We start from the raw sequence: 17962 nt of genomic DNA, 5'->3' as shown, positions 1-17962 counted from the left end.
TATTATAGCAGCAAAGACAGACATAACTTCAACAATTTTTAAATTTCAGTTGTTATAAAAGTATGAGAAATTTGACCTCACCAAGACCAAGAATAATGGGAAAGCTATCCTGAGGAAGTAGCATTTAAAGTGAGATCTGAAGGATGAGGGTGTGTGTAAGGGAGAAGGGAGCATTCCAGAAAGAGAGAACAGCACGTGTGAATGCTCTGAGTTGAGAATGAGTATGGCAAGTTCAAGAAGTAGCTGGAGTATAGAAGGGCAATGGAGAGCATCTTAAGGTGGAGCTGGTAAGGTACACAGGGTTGGAATAGATCTTGCAAGGCCTCAAATTGCATATTAAAGATTTTAGCCTTTATCTCATGATCAATGAGAAGCCATTAGTAGATTTTAAGCAAAGGCTAGGTATGATCAAATTTGTGTTAAAAAAAAAAAAAACCCACTCTGGCTACGGTTTTGAAAGTAGGCAAAAGTTGAAGTGTACTGTGTGCAGGCCAAATTTAGCTTGGACTAAGATGGAAAGAAGTGGCAGTTAAGAGGTAGAATCAACAAGATTTGGTGATTGAATGGATATGGTGACTGAGGGAGTAGCAGGGATCAAAAATAATTCACACACAATTAGCTATACTACAAAAAGGACTACAAAGGTTTTGTTTCATAATAACACTTTTACTGTTTACTACTGTTGCTAATTTTTAAAAAATAATTTTACTATGGAAAATTTCAAACATGTGCAAAATAAACAGATTAATAAACCCATGTACCCATCATCCAGTTTCAACAATTATCTACTAATGACCAGTCTTATTTCACCTAAACCGCTTTCCCTCTTTTCTATTTTATGTTGGATTAAATGCCAGATACTTTTTCATTTCATCTGTAAGTATAACAGTGTGAAGCTCTATAAGCTTTTTGAAAAAACCACTACCACAATATCACACATAAAAATTTAATAATTCTTTAAATCATCAAATCTAGTCAATGTTCACATTTCTGATTGTCTAATAATTTAAAAAATTTAGTTTGTTTGAATGAAACAAACTAAATCCAAATAAAGTTTACACGTTGAGATTGGTTGATTTGACTTGTTAAGTCTCTTTTAAACTACACCTCTTTTTTTCACCTTGAAATTTATTTGTCAAAGAAATTGGTCACTGGACCTATGGTTTTACACAGCACAGATTTTGCTGATTATATCCCCATAGTGCCATTTAGTATGTTTTCGGTAAGTTGGTAGTTGACTCTAGAGAGGCTTTATCAGACTCAGGTTGGTTTTTTTGTTTGTTTTTGTTTTTTGTTAAGATATTGATGTATTCTTCAATCTGGTATGTTTCTTTTGTATTTTTAGCAGTCTTTGATGATTATTACGTAGATAAATTGATCAAGTGTTACAAGAAGGGGATATCATTCCTTCCTTTATTAGCTGGAATATGTCTATAAAGAGAAAGTTCCTCCCATATATTGTTTGAGTGCCCAGTGGTCCAGTGTGTATTGGAAAGGTATCAAATGCTTGAATCTTTCTCTGTGTTTAACAGTTTTCAAAACAATTTGTTCATAGAATCCTCCAATGGTGCCCAGTTTTTAAAAATTAGATCTTTATTCTGTTAGAGCAGTTGTAGGCTTGCAGAAAAATTAAAAAGTACAGAGTTCCCACATACCTCCCTCTCTTCCCCCATAGTTTCCCCTATTATTTATATCTTGTGTTAGTGTGGTACATTTGTTACAATTGGTGAACCAATGTTGATACATTATCATTACTGAAGTCCATAGTTTACATTAAGTTTTACTCTTTGTGTTGTACATTCTATCAGTTTTGACAAATGTAAAATGACATGTATTCACCATTATAATATCATACACAATGGTTTCACTGTCCTTAAAATGCCCTGTGCTCCACTTATTCATCTCTCTCTCTCCCACCCCTCCAGCCCACGGCAACACGGATATTTTTACTGTCTCTATACTTTTGCCTTTTCCAGAATGTCAGATAGTTAGAATCATATGGTATATAACCATTTCAGATTGGCTTCTTTCACTTAGCAATATGCATTTAAGATCCCTCCGTGTCTTTTTGTTGCTTGACAACTCATGTCTTTTAGTACTAGATAGCATTCCATTGTACGGATGTACCAATAGTTTATCCATTCACCTATTGAAGGACATCGTGGTTGCTTCCAAGATTTGACAGTTATGAATAAAGCTGCTATAAACATCTGTGTGCATGTTTTTTTAAAAATGATTTATTTATTTATTTATTCATTTATGGCTGTGTTGGGTCTTCGTTTCTGTGCAAGGGCTTTCTCTAGTTGCGGCGAGCAGGGTCCACTCTTCATCGCGGTGCGCGGGCCTCACTGTCGCGGCCTCTCTTGTTGCGGAGTACAGGCTCCAAACGCGCAGGCTCAGTAGTTGTGGCTCACGGGTCCAGTTGCTCCGCGGCATGTGGGATCTTCCCAGACCCGGGCTCGAACCCGTGTCCCCCTGCGTTGGCAGGCAGATTCTCAACCACTGCGCCACCAGGGAAGCCCCCTGTGTGCATGTTTTTGTGTGGACATACGTTTTCAGTTGTGCCAGTTTTTTCACACTTTGAAAGTGAGATACTTTACCAAACTTTTACATTTGGCCAATCTGATTGATGAAAAATGCTAGCTAGTTGTTTTAGTGTATATTTCTTAATTATGAGTTGGACATCTTTTCATATTTATATTTTTATCTGTAGAAATGATCTATTCATTTCTATTTCTCTACTGGTTTGCTCTTTCTTACTGATGCATACAACCTGTTTATATAATAAGGAAATCAGAATTTTGTGTCATAGTTTTACAGATATTTTGTCTAGTTTATTATTTGTATTTTGGTTTTTCCATGTAGAAATTTAAAACATTTATAAGTCAAATTTACACATTTTTTCTTTGGGTGTCCTTATGTTTTGTGTCTTGCCTTTCCCACTCTGAGATTTTACAAAATTCCCCTGTTCTATTATAGTGTTTTAATGGTTTTACCTTTTGAAAATCAGACTATTTTTCAGAGCAGTTTTAGGCAAAATTAAACAGAAGATAGAGATTTCCCTTGTATCACCTATGCCCATACATGCGTAGCCTCCTCCATATCAACGTCCCCCACCAGAGTGGGACATTTGTTAGAATTGATGAGCCTACTTTGACACATCATTATAACCCAAAATCCATAGTTGACATTTGAGTTCACTCTTGGTATTGTGCATTCTCTGTGTTTGGGTAAGTGTATAGTATCATAAAGAGTAGTTTCAGTGCCCTAAATATCCTCTGTGTTCTGCCTATTCATCCCTCCCCCTAATCCCTGGCAACCATTGATCTTTTTTACCTTCTCCATAGTTTTGCCTTTTCCAGGATGTCATATAGTTGGAATCATATAGCTTGCAGGCTTTTCAGATTGGCTTCTGTCACTTAGTAATATGCATTTAAGGTTCTTCCATGTCTTTTCATGGCTTGATAGCTCATTTACATTTAGCTCTGTATAATATTCCATTGTCTGAATGTATCCCAGTTTATTCATTTGCCTGTTGAACATTTTGGTTGCCTCCAAGTTTTGGCAATTAAGAATGAAGTTTATGTAAACATCCACGTGCAGGTGTTTGTGTGGACACAAGTTTTCAGTTCCTTTGGGTAAATACCAGGGAGCACAACTGCTGGATCATATGGTAAGAGTATGTTTAGTTCTATGGAAACTAACAAACTGTCTTCCAAAGTGGCTGTACCATTTTGCATTCCCACCAGCAGTGAATGAGAGTTTCTGTTTCTCCACATCCTCACCAACATTTGGTGTTGTCAGTGTTCTAGATTTTTACCATTCTAATAGGTGTGTGTAGTAGTCTCATTGTTGTGACCTATTATTTTTTAATTAAACTTCTTATTTTTTGATAAATATAAATAAATACGCAGTTGTAAGAAATAATACAAAGAAATCTAGTTAATGTATTCCTTACTCATATCACTTATGGTAATATCTTTAAAAACTATAGTACAATATCACAACTAAGATACAAATATTGATACAAGATACAGAATATTTCCATCAACACAATGATCCCTCATATTGCCCATACAGTCACTTTATAGCCACACCCACTTTCGTCCTGCCTTCACCTTTCCCTAACCACTGATAACCACTATTCTGTTCTCCATTTTGATAATTTTGTCGTTTTAAGAATGTTATATAAATAGAATCAAACAGTACATAATCTTTTCGGATTGACTTTTTTCACTCAACTTAATTCTCCAGAGACTTATCAAGGTTGTTGCATGTATCATTAATTCCTTTTTATTGCTGAGTAGCACTCCACAGTTTGTTTAACCATTCACCTGTTTAAGAACCTCTTGTTCTTAAATAGGTCAAGCACCTCTCCAGTTTTTGGCTATTACAAACAAAGCTCCTATAAACATTCATTAGTAGGTTTTTGTTTGAACATAAGTTTTCATTTCTCTGGCATAAATGCCCAGGAATGAAACTGCTGTGTTGTATTCAGTTTTATCAGAAACTCCCCACTGTTTTCCAGAGTGGCTGTATATAGCCACCAGAAATATATGAGTTTCTCTGAAAGCTTGCAGGCATTTTGTGTTATCACTATTATTTAATGTTTATTTTAAAGTGTACAAATCAGTGGTTTTAGTATATTCATAAAGTCTTACAACCATCACGCTATCTAGTTCTGGAATTTCATTACCCCAGAAGGAAACCCTATGTCTCTCCCCTAACCTCTAGTAAGCACTAATCTGTGTCATGTCTCTATGGATTTTTCTATTCTGGATACTTGATATAATCATACAATATGTATTCTTTCATTTAACATAATGTTTTCAAAGTTCATCCATATTGAAGCATGTACCAGTACGTTATTACTGCTTATGGCTGAATAATATTCCATTACGTGGATATACCACATTTTGTTTATACATTCATCAGTTGATGGGCATTTGGGTTGTTTTCACTTTTTGGCTATTAGAAATAATGCTGTTATATATGTACATGTAGACATATGTTTTAAATTCTCTTGGGTGTATACCTAGGAGCAGAATTGCTGGGTCATATGGTAACTTTATGTATAACTTTTTGAGGGACTTCCAAACTGTTCTCCAAAGGAGTGAACCATTTTACTTTCCCACTAGCAATTTATGAGGTTTCAATTTTTCCATGTCTTTCCTAACAGTTGTCAAAGTCTGCTTTTTTTATTATAGCCATCCTTGTGGGAGTGAAATGGGTATATCATTGTGGTTTTGACTTGAATTTCTCTAATGTCTAATGATGTCAAGCACCTTTTCATGTGCCTATTTGCCATTTGTATATCATCTTTGAAGGAAAGTCTGTTTAGATCCTTTACAATTTTAAAATTAGGTTATTTGCCTTTTTATTATTGAGTTGTAAGAATTCTTTATATATTTTGGATACTAGTTCCTTATTAGATACATAATTTGAAAATATTTTCTTCCATTTTATCAGTTGTATTTTCACTTTTTAATTGGTATTGTTTGCAGCACAAAAGTTTTAAATTTTGATATAGTCAAATTTATATTTCCTTTTGCTACTTGTGCTTTGGTGTTATATCTAAGGAACAACTGCCAAATGCAAGGTCCCCCATTCAGTATGACTGGTGTCCTGTTACAAAAAGATAAGAATGCCATGTGAAAACAGAGACACAGAGAGAACACCATGTGATGACAGAGGCAGAGATTAGAATGCCAAGGATCAACAGGCACCACTGGAGGCAAGGAAGAAGAAAGGAAAGAGTCTACCCAGAGTGTCAGAGGGAGAATAGCCCTGCTAACACCTTGATTTTGGAATTGTAACCTCCAAAACCATGAGAGAATAAATTTCTGTTGTTTAAAACCATCCAATTTGTGATACTTTAATACGGCAGCCCTAGGAAACTAAAATAGCCAAGGTGTTTAATTTTTTTTTTTTGGCTGTGCTGCAGGGCATGTGGGATCTTAGGTCCCCCGACCAGGGATTGAACCTGCACCCCCTGCAGTGGAAGTGTGGAATCTTAACCACTGGACCACCAGGGAAGTCCCTAATTTAAAAAAAATAATATATTTATTTATTTATTTTTGGCCGCGTTGGGTCTTCATTTCTGCGCACAGGCTTTCTCTAGTTATGGCGAGCAGGGGCTGCTTTTTCGTTGCAGTGCGCGGGCTTCTCATTGTGGTGGCTTATCTTGTTGCAGAGCATGGGCTCTAGGAGCGTGGGCTTCAGTAGTTGTGGCACGTGAGCTCAGTAGTCGTGACCCGCGGGCTCTAGAGCACAGGCTCAGTAGTTGTGGCGCACGGGCTTAGTTGCTCTGCGGCATGTGGGATCTTCCTGGACCAGGGCTTGAACCTGTGTCCCCTGCATTGGCAGGCGGATTCTTAACCACTGCACCACCAGAGAAGCCCCCTAATTTTTTTTTTAACATATTGCTTAATTCTATATGCTAATAATATTCATTAAGGATTTCTGCATCTATATTAATGAAAACTATTGGCCTGTAGTTTTCTTCTTTGTGTGTGTGTGTGTGTGTGTGTGTGTGTGTGTGTGTGTGTACTGTCCTTGTCTGCAAGTTTTGGTATCAGGGTAATATTAGCTTCATCAAATGAGTTGGGAGTGTTTCTCTCCTATTTTCTGGAAAAGATTACATAAATTGGTGTTAATTCTTTCAACATTTGGTAGAATTCTCTAGTGTACCCTTAGTTTTCCATTGTCTGAAAATATCTTCATTTCTCCTTCCTTTCTTTTTTTTAAAATTTATTTATTATTTTTATTTATTTATTTGTTTTTATGTTTGGCTGTGTTGGGTCTTCGTTGCTGTGCGCAGGCTCTCTCTCATTGCAGCGAGTGGGGGCTACTCTTCCCTGCAGTGTGTGGGCTTCTCATTGTCATGGCTTCCCCTGTTGTGAAGCACAGGCTATAGGCACACGGGCTCAGTAGTTGTGGGCTCCACAGCATATGGGATCTTCCTGGGCCTGGGATCAAACCTGTGTCCCCTACATTGGCAGGCGGATTCCTAACCACTGCGCCACCAGGGAAGCCTCCCCTTCATTTCTGAAGGATATTTTTGCTGGATATAGGCTTCTGGATTGATAGTTTTTTTTCTCTCATCACTTTAAAAATGTACTGCTTTTTTCCTGCCTCCATGGTTTTTGATGAGAAATCCACTGTCATTTGTTTTGTCTTTTCTTAGGGTAAGATGTCACTTCTTTCTCACTGCTTTCAAGGGTTTTTCTTTGACTTTAATTTTGAGAGGTTTGCCTATAATATGTCTTTGTGTGGATTATTTTGGATTTATCCTATTTGGAATTTGTTCAGATTCTTGAATCTATAGGTTTATGGGTTTTGCCAAATTTGAGAACTTTTCATTCATTATTTCTTTGAGTACTTTTTCAACTCTGCCTTCTTCTCTCTTTCTAGGTCTCCAATGACAGGCATGCTAGATCTTCTATTATAGTACCATGGGTCCTGGGGCTCTCTTCATTTATTTTTTCAGTTTACTGTCTCATTCAGATTTGGATAATTTCTATTACTCTGCCTTCAAGTTTACTTTTTCTTTCCTCTGTTCCCCACCCCCCACCCCACATTCTTCTGTTGAGACCATTCGCAGAACTTTTTGTTTCAGTTATTTTCCAGTTCTAAAATTTTCATTTGGTACTCCTTTATATCTTCTAATTCTTTGCTAAGACACTCTATTTCTTTGGGGAGATTTGATACTTTTTCATTTATATCAATCATGTTTATAATGTTCATTGAAGTATTTTTATGATGACTGCTTTAACATCTTTATAATATAATTCTAACATCTCTTTTATCTTGGTGTTGACATCAGTTGATTATCATTCCTGCTGGGTTAGTGGTGAAAGTTCTGACTCTCCACTAGGCCTCCTCTTACACCACTGTAGTGGTGAGCAAGAAGGATGACTTATTATTGCTGAATGGAGATGGAAGTCCAGGCTCTCCACATGGTCTCCACTAACATGTAGTGGGGGATTCAGTACACCCAACAGGGATGAAAGTTCTGGCTTCTTACTCAGCCTTCTCTGACACCATGCTGGTGAGGGCAGCATCCCTACTTGGCTTTTGCTGGTGGAGATGGTTGGATTGGAGGTCACAGTTTTTCTGTACTATTTGGCTGGAATAGAGTGGTTACTGGCTAAAAGTTTTCTGCATTGCTAGCCTGCCCCTTCCAGATCCTTTGGCTAAAGAGAGTGGCTTTTATGGGACTTTTATGTATGTGCCTTCTCCTGTTTCTGGGTTGTCAGCTTCTTTAGCTCCAAGTCTGGGATATATGAGGCAAAGAAAGAAATCTGGAGAATGCACTACCATGTCATTTCTTGGGTTCAGAGGTCTTCAGCCAGTATACCTTTTTTATGGTCCACCTTTTAGAGTCTACTTATGTCTGTTTTATATATGATGTCCAGGGATTTTAGTTGTGTTTAAGAGTTGGTACTTTATCCTAAAGACAATAAGAATATTTTAAAAGATTTTAAGCATTTTTAACAAATCATTCTATTTGGCTGCAGTGTAGATAAAGGATAGGAAGGAACAAGACTGGAAGTAGAGGCCAGTTAGGAGACTTCTAGGAATCTGGTGAAAGATGATGATGTTCTGGATTTGGATGGTAACAGAGGAAATAGAAATAAGTAGTTGAATTTGAGAGATATTTAGGAATTAGGAATCAATAGAATTTGGTGATTGATGTACAAGACAAAGAAAGGAGTCAGGAATGATTTCTATGTTTCTGACTTGAGCCATTGGGTACATGTTAGTGTACTTTGTTTTTTTTAATGGCATTTATCATAATTATAATTTTATAGTTATTTGTATAATTATTTGTTTAATGTTTGTCTCCCCTCACCAGACTAAGTCTAGGAGAGCAGGGGCCATGAGAGTTTTGTTCACTGCTGTAATCCTAGCACTTAGCACAATGCCTGGCCCATAATTATATGTTCAGTAAGTATTAACATATTACAGTATATTTAAGAAGAAGCATGTTTATGGGTGAGATGATTTTGGAAATGTTATTTTTGAATATATTAAATTTAAGATGCCTATGAGACATGTCCCAGTTAGATATATTGGTCTAGAGCTTAAGAAATAGCTGTAAATAAGTATTTGGGAGCTATCTGCATATAAATGAAAATTTAAGCCATTGAAGTGGGGGGATTCTCTATATAGTATATAGGGGAGAGAAGAAGACCTAGAACTAAGGTTTAAGGAACTCTAATTTAAAGAGACAAATAAGGAAAAGGAGCTCCTAAAGCAACTGGGGGTAAGAATAGAGAAGTAGAAGGTATACTAGGAAAAGTATAGTTAAATAGAAGCCAAAGGAAAAATATTTAAAGAAAGAAGGAGGAGTTAACACTGTTGTAACTGAGAAATTGAGCCAGATAAAGACTGAAAATCACCTACTCAATTAGTGCAAAAATGGTTGTGGTAGAAGTGTTGATAAGGAAGGCATATTGGAAGAGTAAGTTGAGATAAGAAAATGGAAATAGAAAATGTAGACAATTCATGAAGTATTTAACTGACTAGCATGAGAGGAAAAGATGATATCTGGAGGGGAAAGTAAAACCCAGGGAAACTATTAGTTTGTTTGTTATTTTCAGATAGGTGAGACTAAATCATGTTTAGGAGCTGATGAGAAGGAGCCAGTAGAAAAGGAGAGGTTGAAGATAGTTAATGGAGCAAATGAGATCCAGAGCATTGGTAGAGGATTTTTACTTTAGATGAAAAGATTTAACATCTCCTTTATTGAAATAGGAGGGAAGGAGAAAGAATGGGTTGAGATAAAGGTGGGCTTATAGGTTCGGTAGCAAAAAACTGAGGGAATTCCAGATTGTAGCTTCTATTTTTTTTTAGTGTAGCTTCTATTTTTTTTTTAGTGATGTAGAATACCTGTTGATATTGAGTGAGTTAGAAGGTTTAAAAGGAATAGCATATGTGAAGGGACTAGTACATACTAAGTGCTTAATAAATGATAGCTTTGTGTTACTTGCAGCTTTAAAGAGGTTTTCTATGGTTATAAAGGGCCAGTGCCATATAGCGTGATTTGAAAACATTCAAAATATCTCCTTTATATTCTGGCAAAGTGCTTGAAACTCTATTTTGAGAAAATGTTTACATTGGATTAAGGCATTTTAAGATACTGTTTTATGTGTTCATATTTTGGTTAAATATATATATATATTTTTTCTTTTTTTTTTTCTTTTTTTGCCACACCACATGGCATGTGGGATCTTAGTTCCCTGACCAGGGATAGAACCTGTGCCCCCTGCAGTGGAAGCTTGGAGCTTGGAGTCTTAACCACTGGACCACCAGGGAAGTCCCAGTGTTAGCTCTTTTTGTTTGTTCATTTGAAAATTCTTTCTTTAGTCCTTGCTTTCCAAGGTGCATATGATAGTGTAAATTTTATTAAGAGTTTTGTAGTATGAGCTCTTATATTTAGGTCACTGATCCATTTTGAGTTAATTTTTGTATGTGGTGTGGGGTAGGAGTTGAACTTTATTCTTTTGCACGTGGATATCCAGTTGTCCCAGCACCATTTGTTGAAGAGACTATTTTTCCCCAATGAATGGTCTTGCACCAATGTTGAAAATCAACTGGCAATAGATAAATGAGTTTATTTCTGGGCTCTCAGTTCTATTCCATTGATCTATATGTTTATTCCTATGCTATTATGACACTGTTTTGGTTACTGTAGATTTGTAGTGAGTTTTGAAATGGGAAATGTGAGTCCCCCAACTTTGTTTTTCTTTTTTAAGATTGTTTTTGCTATTCAGGGCACCTTGTAATTCCATATGAATTTGAGAACTGGCTTTTCCATTCCTGAAAAAAAAAGGCTGTTTGAATTTTAAAAGGGATTGCATTGAATCTGTAGATATCTTTGGGTAGTATTTCTGTCTTAAAATAGCAATATTCCATCAACAAAGGATGATTTTTTTAATTTAGGTCTTCTTTAATGCCTTTTAACAATGTTTTGTATTTTCTAGTGTAAAAGCCTTTCACCTCTTTGGATAAATTTGTTCCCAGGTACTTCATTCTTTTGAATGCTATTGTAAATGGATTTGTTTTCAACTTGTTCATTGCTGATGTATAGAAACACGACTGATTTTGTTGGTGTTGATCTTCTACTGTGCAACTTTTCTGAATTTATTTGTTAGTTATAGTAGCTCTTTTGTGGATTATTTGAGATTTCTATATATAGGATCATGTCGTCTGCAAATACAGATAGGTTGACTTCTTTTCCTTCTGGGTGCATTTAATTTCCTTTTCTTGCTTAATTACTCTGACTAGAACTTCCAGTAAATGTTGAATAGCAATGGTGATGATGATGATGATGAAGTGATCATCTTTATCTACTCCCTGATCTTAGGGGGAAAGCTTTCGGTGTTTCACCATTGAGTATGATGCTAGTTGTGGGGTTTTTATAAATGCCCCTTATCATGTTGAGAAAGTTCCAATCAATTCTAGTTTTTGAGTGTTTTTATCATGAAAGGGTGTTTGAGTTTTGTCAAATGCTTTTTCTGCATCAGTTGAGATGATAATATGGTTTTTTCATTTATTTTATTAATGTGGTGTATCACACTGATTGATTTTTTTATGTTGATCCACACTTGCATTCTTGGGATATATCCAGCTTGGACATGGTGTCTAATCTTTTTAATATGCTGCTGGGTTCTGTTTGCTAGTATTTTGTTAAGGATTTTTGCGCCTACATTCATAAAGGATATTGAGCCATGATTTCTTTTCTTGTAATGTGTTTATCTGACCTCATAGAATGAATTAGGAGGTATTCCCTCCTTTTTTTTGGAAGAGTTGTGAAGGATTGTCATTAATTTTTCTTTAAATCTTTGGTAGATTCACTCGTGAAGCCATCTGGTCCTGAACTTTTCTTTCCTGGGAGGTTTTTGATTACTGATTAAATCTGTATTGGTTATAGGTCTGTCAAGATTTTCTATTTCTTCTTGAGTCTGTTTTTGGTACCTGTGTTTCTAGGAACTTGTCCATTTCATCTAGGTCTAATTTGTTGGCATACAATGGTTCATAGTATTCTCTTATAATTACTTTTATTTCTGTAAAGTAGGTAGTAATGTCCTCATTTTCATTTCTGATTTTAGTTATTTGAATCTTCTCATTCTCTTTCTGTGTCATTCTAGCTAAAGGTTTGTCAATTTTGTTGATTTTTTCAAAGGACTAACTTTATTTTCATTGATTCTATTTTCCTATTCTCTAAGTCTGTTATCTTCACTCTAATATTTATTATTTCCTTCCTCCTTTTAGCTTTATGTTGACTGTGTTCTCCTTTTTCTAGTTCTTTAAGGTGTAATTTTTTTTTTTAAGAGCTCAGCTTTTTATTGAACATGTTACTAAAGAGGTTTAGTCAAAAAGACCAAAGCCCATGTCATCATCAGACTCTTCAGATTATTCTTTCTTTTCTTCCACTTACTTCTCCTCAGCTGCGGCAGCAGTGGTGGAGGGGGCAGGACCTCCTGCTAGTGCAGCACCAGCTGCTGGGGCAGGTCCACCCGCCCCCACATTGCAGATGAGGCTCCCGATGTTGACATTGACCAAAGCCTTTGCAAACAAGCCTGGCCAGAAAGGTTCAACATTTACACCAGCTGCTTTAATGAGGGCATTGATCTTATCCTCTGTGACCGTCACCTCATAGTCGTGCAGGATGAGGGCTGAGTAGATGCAGGCGAGCTCCGAGACGGAGGCCCTGGTGCGGGCCAGTGCTAGGAAGGGGATGCCAGGCGCAGTGCTAGTCGCCGGATGAAGTGAGGGCCTCACCCCAATGCAGCCTTAGCTTCCTTGGAAGGACCAAGCACCTTAGTGGCAGCTGAGGAAAGGGCTAAGGTGTATTGTTAAATAATTATTATTATTTTTTATTTTTTGGCTGCATCACGTGGCATGTGGGATCCTAGTTCCCCAACCAGGGGTGGAACCCACGTCCCCTGCATTGGAAGCACGGGCACCAGGGAAGTCCCTAAATTATTTATTTAAGATGTTTCTTCTTTTTTTTTTTTTAATTAATTAATTAATTAATTAATTTTTATTTTTGGCCGCGTTGGGTCTTTGTTGCTGCACACGGGCTTTGTCTAGTTGTGGCGAGCAGGAGCTACTCTTTGTTGCAGTGTGCAGGCTTCTCATTGCGGTAGCTTCTCTTTGTTGCGGAGCATGGGCTCTAGGTGTGCGGGCTTCAGTAGTTGTGGCACACGGACTCAGTAGTTGTGGCTCGCAGGATTTAGAGCGCAGACTCAGTAGCCATGGTGCATGGGTCAGTTGCTCCACAGCATGTGGGATCCGTCCGGACCAGGGCTCAAACCCATGTTCCCTGCACTGGCAGGTGGACCCTCAACCACTGCGCCACCAGGGAAGTCCTCTTCTTTTTAATGTAGGCATTTACTGCTATAAATTTCCCTCTCAGCACTGCTTTCATGGCATCCAAGACATTTTGGTATATTGTATGTTCATTTTCATTTGTCTCTAAGTATTTAATTTCCCCTGTCATTTCTTCTTTGATCCATTGGTTGTTTGAAAGTGCATAGTATAATTTCCCCATATTGGTGAATTTTCCAGTTTTACTTCTGTTATTGATTTCTTGTTCTTTTCTATTGTGTTTGGAGATAATATTTTGAATGATTTCAATCTTTTAAAATTTACTGAGACTTTTTTTTTGTGGACTGATATATTGTCTAGTTTGGTGAGTGTTCTATGTGCACTTGAGAAGAACAGGTATTTTGCTGTTGTTGGGTGGAATATCCTATATATGTCTGTTAGGTCTAGTTTGATTATAGTGTTGTTCAATTTTCTTTCTGTTCTATTTCCGTATTAATCTTCTATTTAGATGCTGAATACATTATTGAAAGTGGGATATTGAAGTCTCTATTATTATTCCTTCTATTCCTTCAACGTTTTCACCATATATTTGGGAGCTCTGGTATTTGGTATGTGTATATTTATAATTGTTATATCTTCTTGACGAATTGACCCTTTTGTGAATATATGTTCTGCTTTTTCTCTTGTAACAGTTTTTCAATTAAAGTCTATTTTATCTTATAGCAGATAGCCACCCACATCTCTTTTGGTTACTCTTTGCATGGAATATCTTTTTATATTTTTTTACTTTCAACATATGTATGCCTTTAGATCTAAAGTGAATCTTTTTTGACAGCATATAATTGGATCCTGTTTGTTTGTTTTCGCTCATTCTACCAATCTCTGCCTTTTGGTTGGAGAATATAATCCACTTACATTTAAAGCAATTACTGATAAGGAAGGACTTACTTCTGCTATTTTGCTATTTTCTGTATGTCTAATATCTTTTTGTCTCTCATTCCCTCTACTACTCTTTTCTTTTGTGTTTAGTTGATTTTTGTAGTGAACTTATTTTGATTCACTTCTAATTTCCCTTTGTGTATAATTTTTAGATATTTTCTTAGTAGTTATAAAAGGGATTACATATAACATATTAAATTTATAATGATATAGTTTGAATTGATACCAACTTCAACAGCATACAAAAACTCTGCTTTTATAGAGCTCTGTCTTCACCCCTTTATGTTAATGTTGTTACAAATCACATCTTTATACACTGTGTGCTCAATAATAGATTTATAGTTTTTAAAATGCATTTTCTTTTAATCATGTAGGAAATAAAATGTGGAGTTAGAAACTAAAACTACAGTCATGCTGGCTTTCATGTTTACCCATGTAGTTACTTATACTGGAGACCTATATTTCTTCATACAGCTTTGTGTTACTACCAACTGTCCTTTTATTTCAACTTGAAAGACTCCCTTGCATTTCTTGTTGGTCACATCTACTGATAAGGAACTCCCTCAGCTTTTATCTGTGAATGCCTTAATTTCTCCCTCATTTTTGAAGGATAATTTTGCCACATGTAGAATTCTCGATTGACGGCTCTTTTTCTTTCAGCAATTAATTATGTCATCCCACTGCCTTTGGCTCCATGGCTTCTTACAAGAAATAGGCTGCTAATCTTATTCAGGATCCGTTGTACATAATAAGTCACTTCTCTCTTGCTGCTTTTAAGATTCTCTCTTTGTCTTTCAACAGTTTGATTATGTCTTAGTGTCTTAATCTGTTGGGCTGCTATAGCAGAATGCCATAGATTACATGACTTAAAAACAACAGAAATTTATTTCTCACAGTTCTGGAGGCTGGGAAGTCCAAGATCACGGTGCTGGCAGATTCACTCTCTGGTGAGAGTCTGCTTCCGGTTCATAGACAGCCACCTTCTCACTGTGTCCTCACATGGCAGAAGAGGCAAGGGAGTTCTCAGAGTTCTCTTTTATAAGGGCATTAATCCCATTCATGAGGGAAAAGCTCTCATGACCTAATCACCTACCATAGGCCCCACCTCCTAATACCATCACATTGGGGGTTAGGATTTCAACATGAATTTGGAGAAGGTGGGGACACAAACATTCAATCTATAGCACTTAGTATGGATCTCTTTGAGTTTATCATACCTGGAGGTCATTGAACTTCTTGGATATGAAGATCCATGTCTTTAATAAAATTTGGCGAGTATTCAGCCATTATTTCTTCAAATATTCTTTCTATTTCTTTCTTTTTCTCACATCCTACTAGGACTCCCAAAGTGTGTGTGTTGGTACATTTGATGGTGTCCCATGGGTCCATTAGGCTTTGTTCACTTTCCTTTATACTTTTTATTTCTGTTTTCAGACTTTTATAATTTTAATAATCTTATCTTCAGGTTCATTGATTCTTCTGCCTGTTCAGATCTGTTGAACCCCTCTAGTGAATTTCTCATTTAAGTATCGTACCTTTCAGCTCCAGAATTTCTATTTGGTTCCTTTTCATAATTTGTATCTCTTTATTGGTATTCTCATTTTGTTCTTTATTTTCCTACTTTCTTTTAGTTCTTTGACCATGGTTTCCTTTAGCTCTCTGATCATATTAAAGATAATTGATATAAAGTCTATGTCTTTTTGTCCAATGCCTGGATTTACTGCTTCTTTGTATGTCTTGTGACTTTTGTTGAAAACTGAACATTTGAATATTACAATGTGGAAACTTTGGAAATTAAATCTCCTCTTCCCCAGGATTTGCCATTTTTGATTGTCTCTTTGAAGCTTCAGTCACCTATGGTTTAGTGACTTTTCCAAATTATTTTTTCAAAGATTATATTCCTTGCCATGTTTTGTTGTTGAAGTCTACATTCCTTTAGCTTATGGTTAGCTAGTGTTTTGACAGAGATTTCCTTGAATGTTAGGAGCTAAAGACAAACAAACAAACAAACAAGCAAACCACCTCTCCTAGTCTTCACAGATTAGCTCTGTACTGGGGCAAGCTGTTTAGCCTTAGCCTTCGCTTCTTGCTTGTACCAAGTCTAGAGATTAGCCAGAAGTTGAGGCTTAGGATCTTCTAAGGTCTTTTCTGAGTATGTGTGTGATTTTCTAAATTCCCCAACATACTTAGAAACTTCCCTTCTTTGGCCAGCTTGCCACCAGCATCTTGGATCCTCCACATCTACTCCACAACTCTTTTGTTTTTAGCTGCCTACTTCAACCCAAAATTCCAGCACCTTCCAGCTCTCCAACCCAATTCTACATCAAGCTCTGAGTCCTTCACAGGTCAAAATGCATAAAGAGACCCTGATAAATATTTGTCAGTCTCCTCAGGGTCTGTGTTTAGCAGCACAAAGAACTGGCAGTAGCTTTGGCTCTGTAGATTTTGGGGGGGTTTTGGTTTTTAATATAATTCTTTTAGGCAGAGTACCTCTCCCACTATGGAAAGAGAATTTTCCTTCTCTGTGGAGCGTGTTCCATGAGTCATGGGAAGGGCCTGGTTTCCCATTTGCATCACTAACTGTAGCAGGGGTCAGCGACTTTACCATTTCAACATTGGCTGGAAAACTAACACTAAATTAGCCCACTCAGGAGCAAAGGCAGAGTTTACTGCCAAATACCTCGGCTGCTCTGGACATCTCTGTGTTCTTACTTTGAAGGAATGACTAGGAGTCTGGAGGCAGGCTTCTGGATTTGTCTCTACTAGAGTGGGTTGGGGTTCTTTACATCCTTATTCAGCTCTGCAGGAGTGAGCTGAGCAGGCAACTAACCCTGGGTGGCCAGTTCCATTGACTGGGCTTCCTCAATCCTGGGTACTTTGTCCCTGTGTAGGTGGCAGGAGATGGGGATAGGGCCAAACTTCTTACAAACTTCCCAGCGGTCACTGACATTTCTTGAAGGAGGCAGGGGTTGTCAGATGAGTTTTCTGGTCTGGGTCACCAAGATGGGGTCTGGAGGATGTGTCAACCAGTAGCCTTTGGGCTTCACTTTCAGTCACAAAACCGCCTCCCCTGCCCAGGTTTCATAGATCTGTGCCCGTGTGGTGTTGAAAATCAACGTGGCCTTCAGAAAGCCTAAAATATTACAACTTGTGTACACAGGAGGATGCCCTAACCCACCAGCACACAAGAGCATTTTTAAAAAACATTAAGATCAAGCCTCTTAGATAGCCTCAACCACCAGAGGGCAGACAACAGAAGCAAGAAAAACTACAATCCTGCAGCCTGTGGAACAAAAACCACAGTTACAGAAAGATAGAGAAGATGAAAAGGCAGAGGGCTATGTACCAGATGAAGGAACAAGAAAAAACCCCAGAAAAACAACTAAATGAAGTGGAGATAGGCAACCTTCCAGAAAAAGAATTCAGAATAATGATAGTGAAGATGATCCAGGACCTCGGAATAAGAATGGAGGCAAAGATTGAGAAGATGCAAGAAATGATTAACAAAGACCTAGAAGAATTAAAGAACAAACAAACAGAGATCACCAATACAATAACTGAAATGAAAACTACACTAGAAGGAATCAATAGCAGAATAACTGAGGCAGAAGAACGGATAAGTGACCTGGAAGACAGAATGGGGGAATTCACTGCTGCAGAACAGACTAAAGAAAAAAGAATGAAA

The 17962-nt window shown here is 37.2% G+C and overlaps 2 protein-coding genes across 2 annotated transcripts in view; one reads left to right on the top strand and one right to left on the bottom strand.

Moving 5' to 3' along the window:
* The window catches only part of NOX5 (NADPH oxidase 5), an 89494-nt gene that overhangs the window by 24745 nt on the left and 46787 nt on the right, over positions 1-17962 (top strand). The gene's annotated exons all lie outside the window — the stretch shown is intronic.
* On the bottom strand, positions 12373-16518 carry LOC118889834 (60S acidic ribosomal protein P1-like). Its single transcript, XM_036841997.1, is given in 2 exon segments — positions 12373-12734; positions 16464-16518. Coding segments are annotated over 2 exon segments (414 nt in total). The 3' UTR covers positions 12373-12375.

Source organism: Balaenoptera musculus, chromosome 2, assembly GCF_009873245.2.
Source record: "Balaenoptera musculus isolate JJ_BM4_2016_0621 chromosome 2, mBalMus1.pri.v3, whole genome shotgun sequence".
NCBI lineage: Eukaryota > Metazoa > Chordata > Mammalia > Artiodactyla > Balaenopteridae > Balaenoptera > Balaenoptera musculus.
This window is presented reverse-complemented; position numbering and strand designations above follow the sequence as displayed.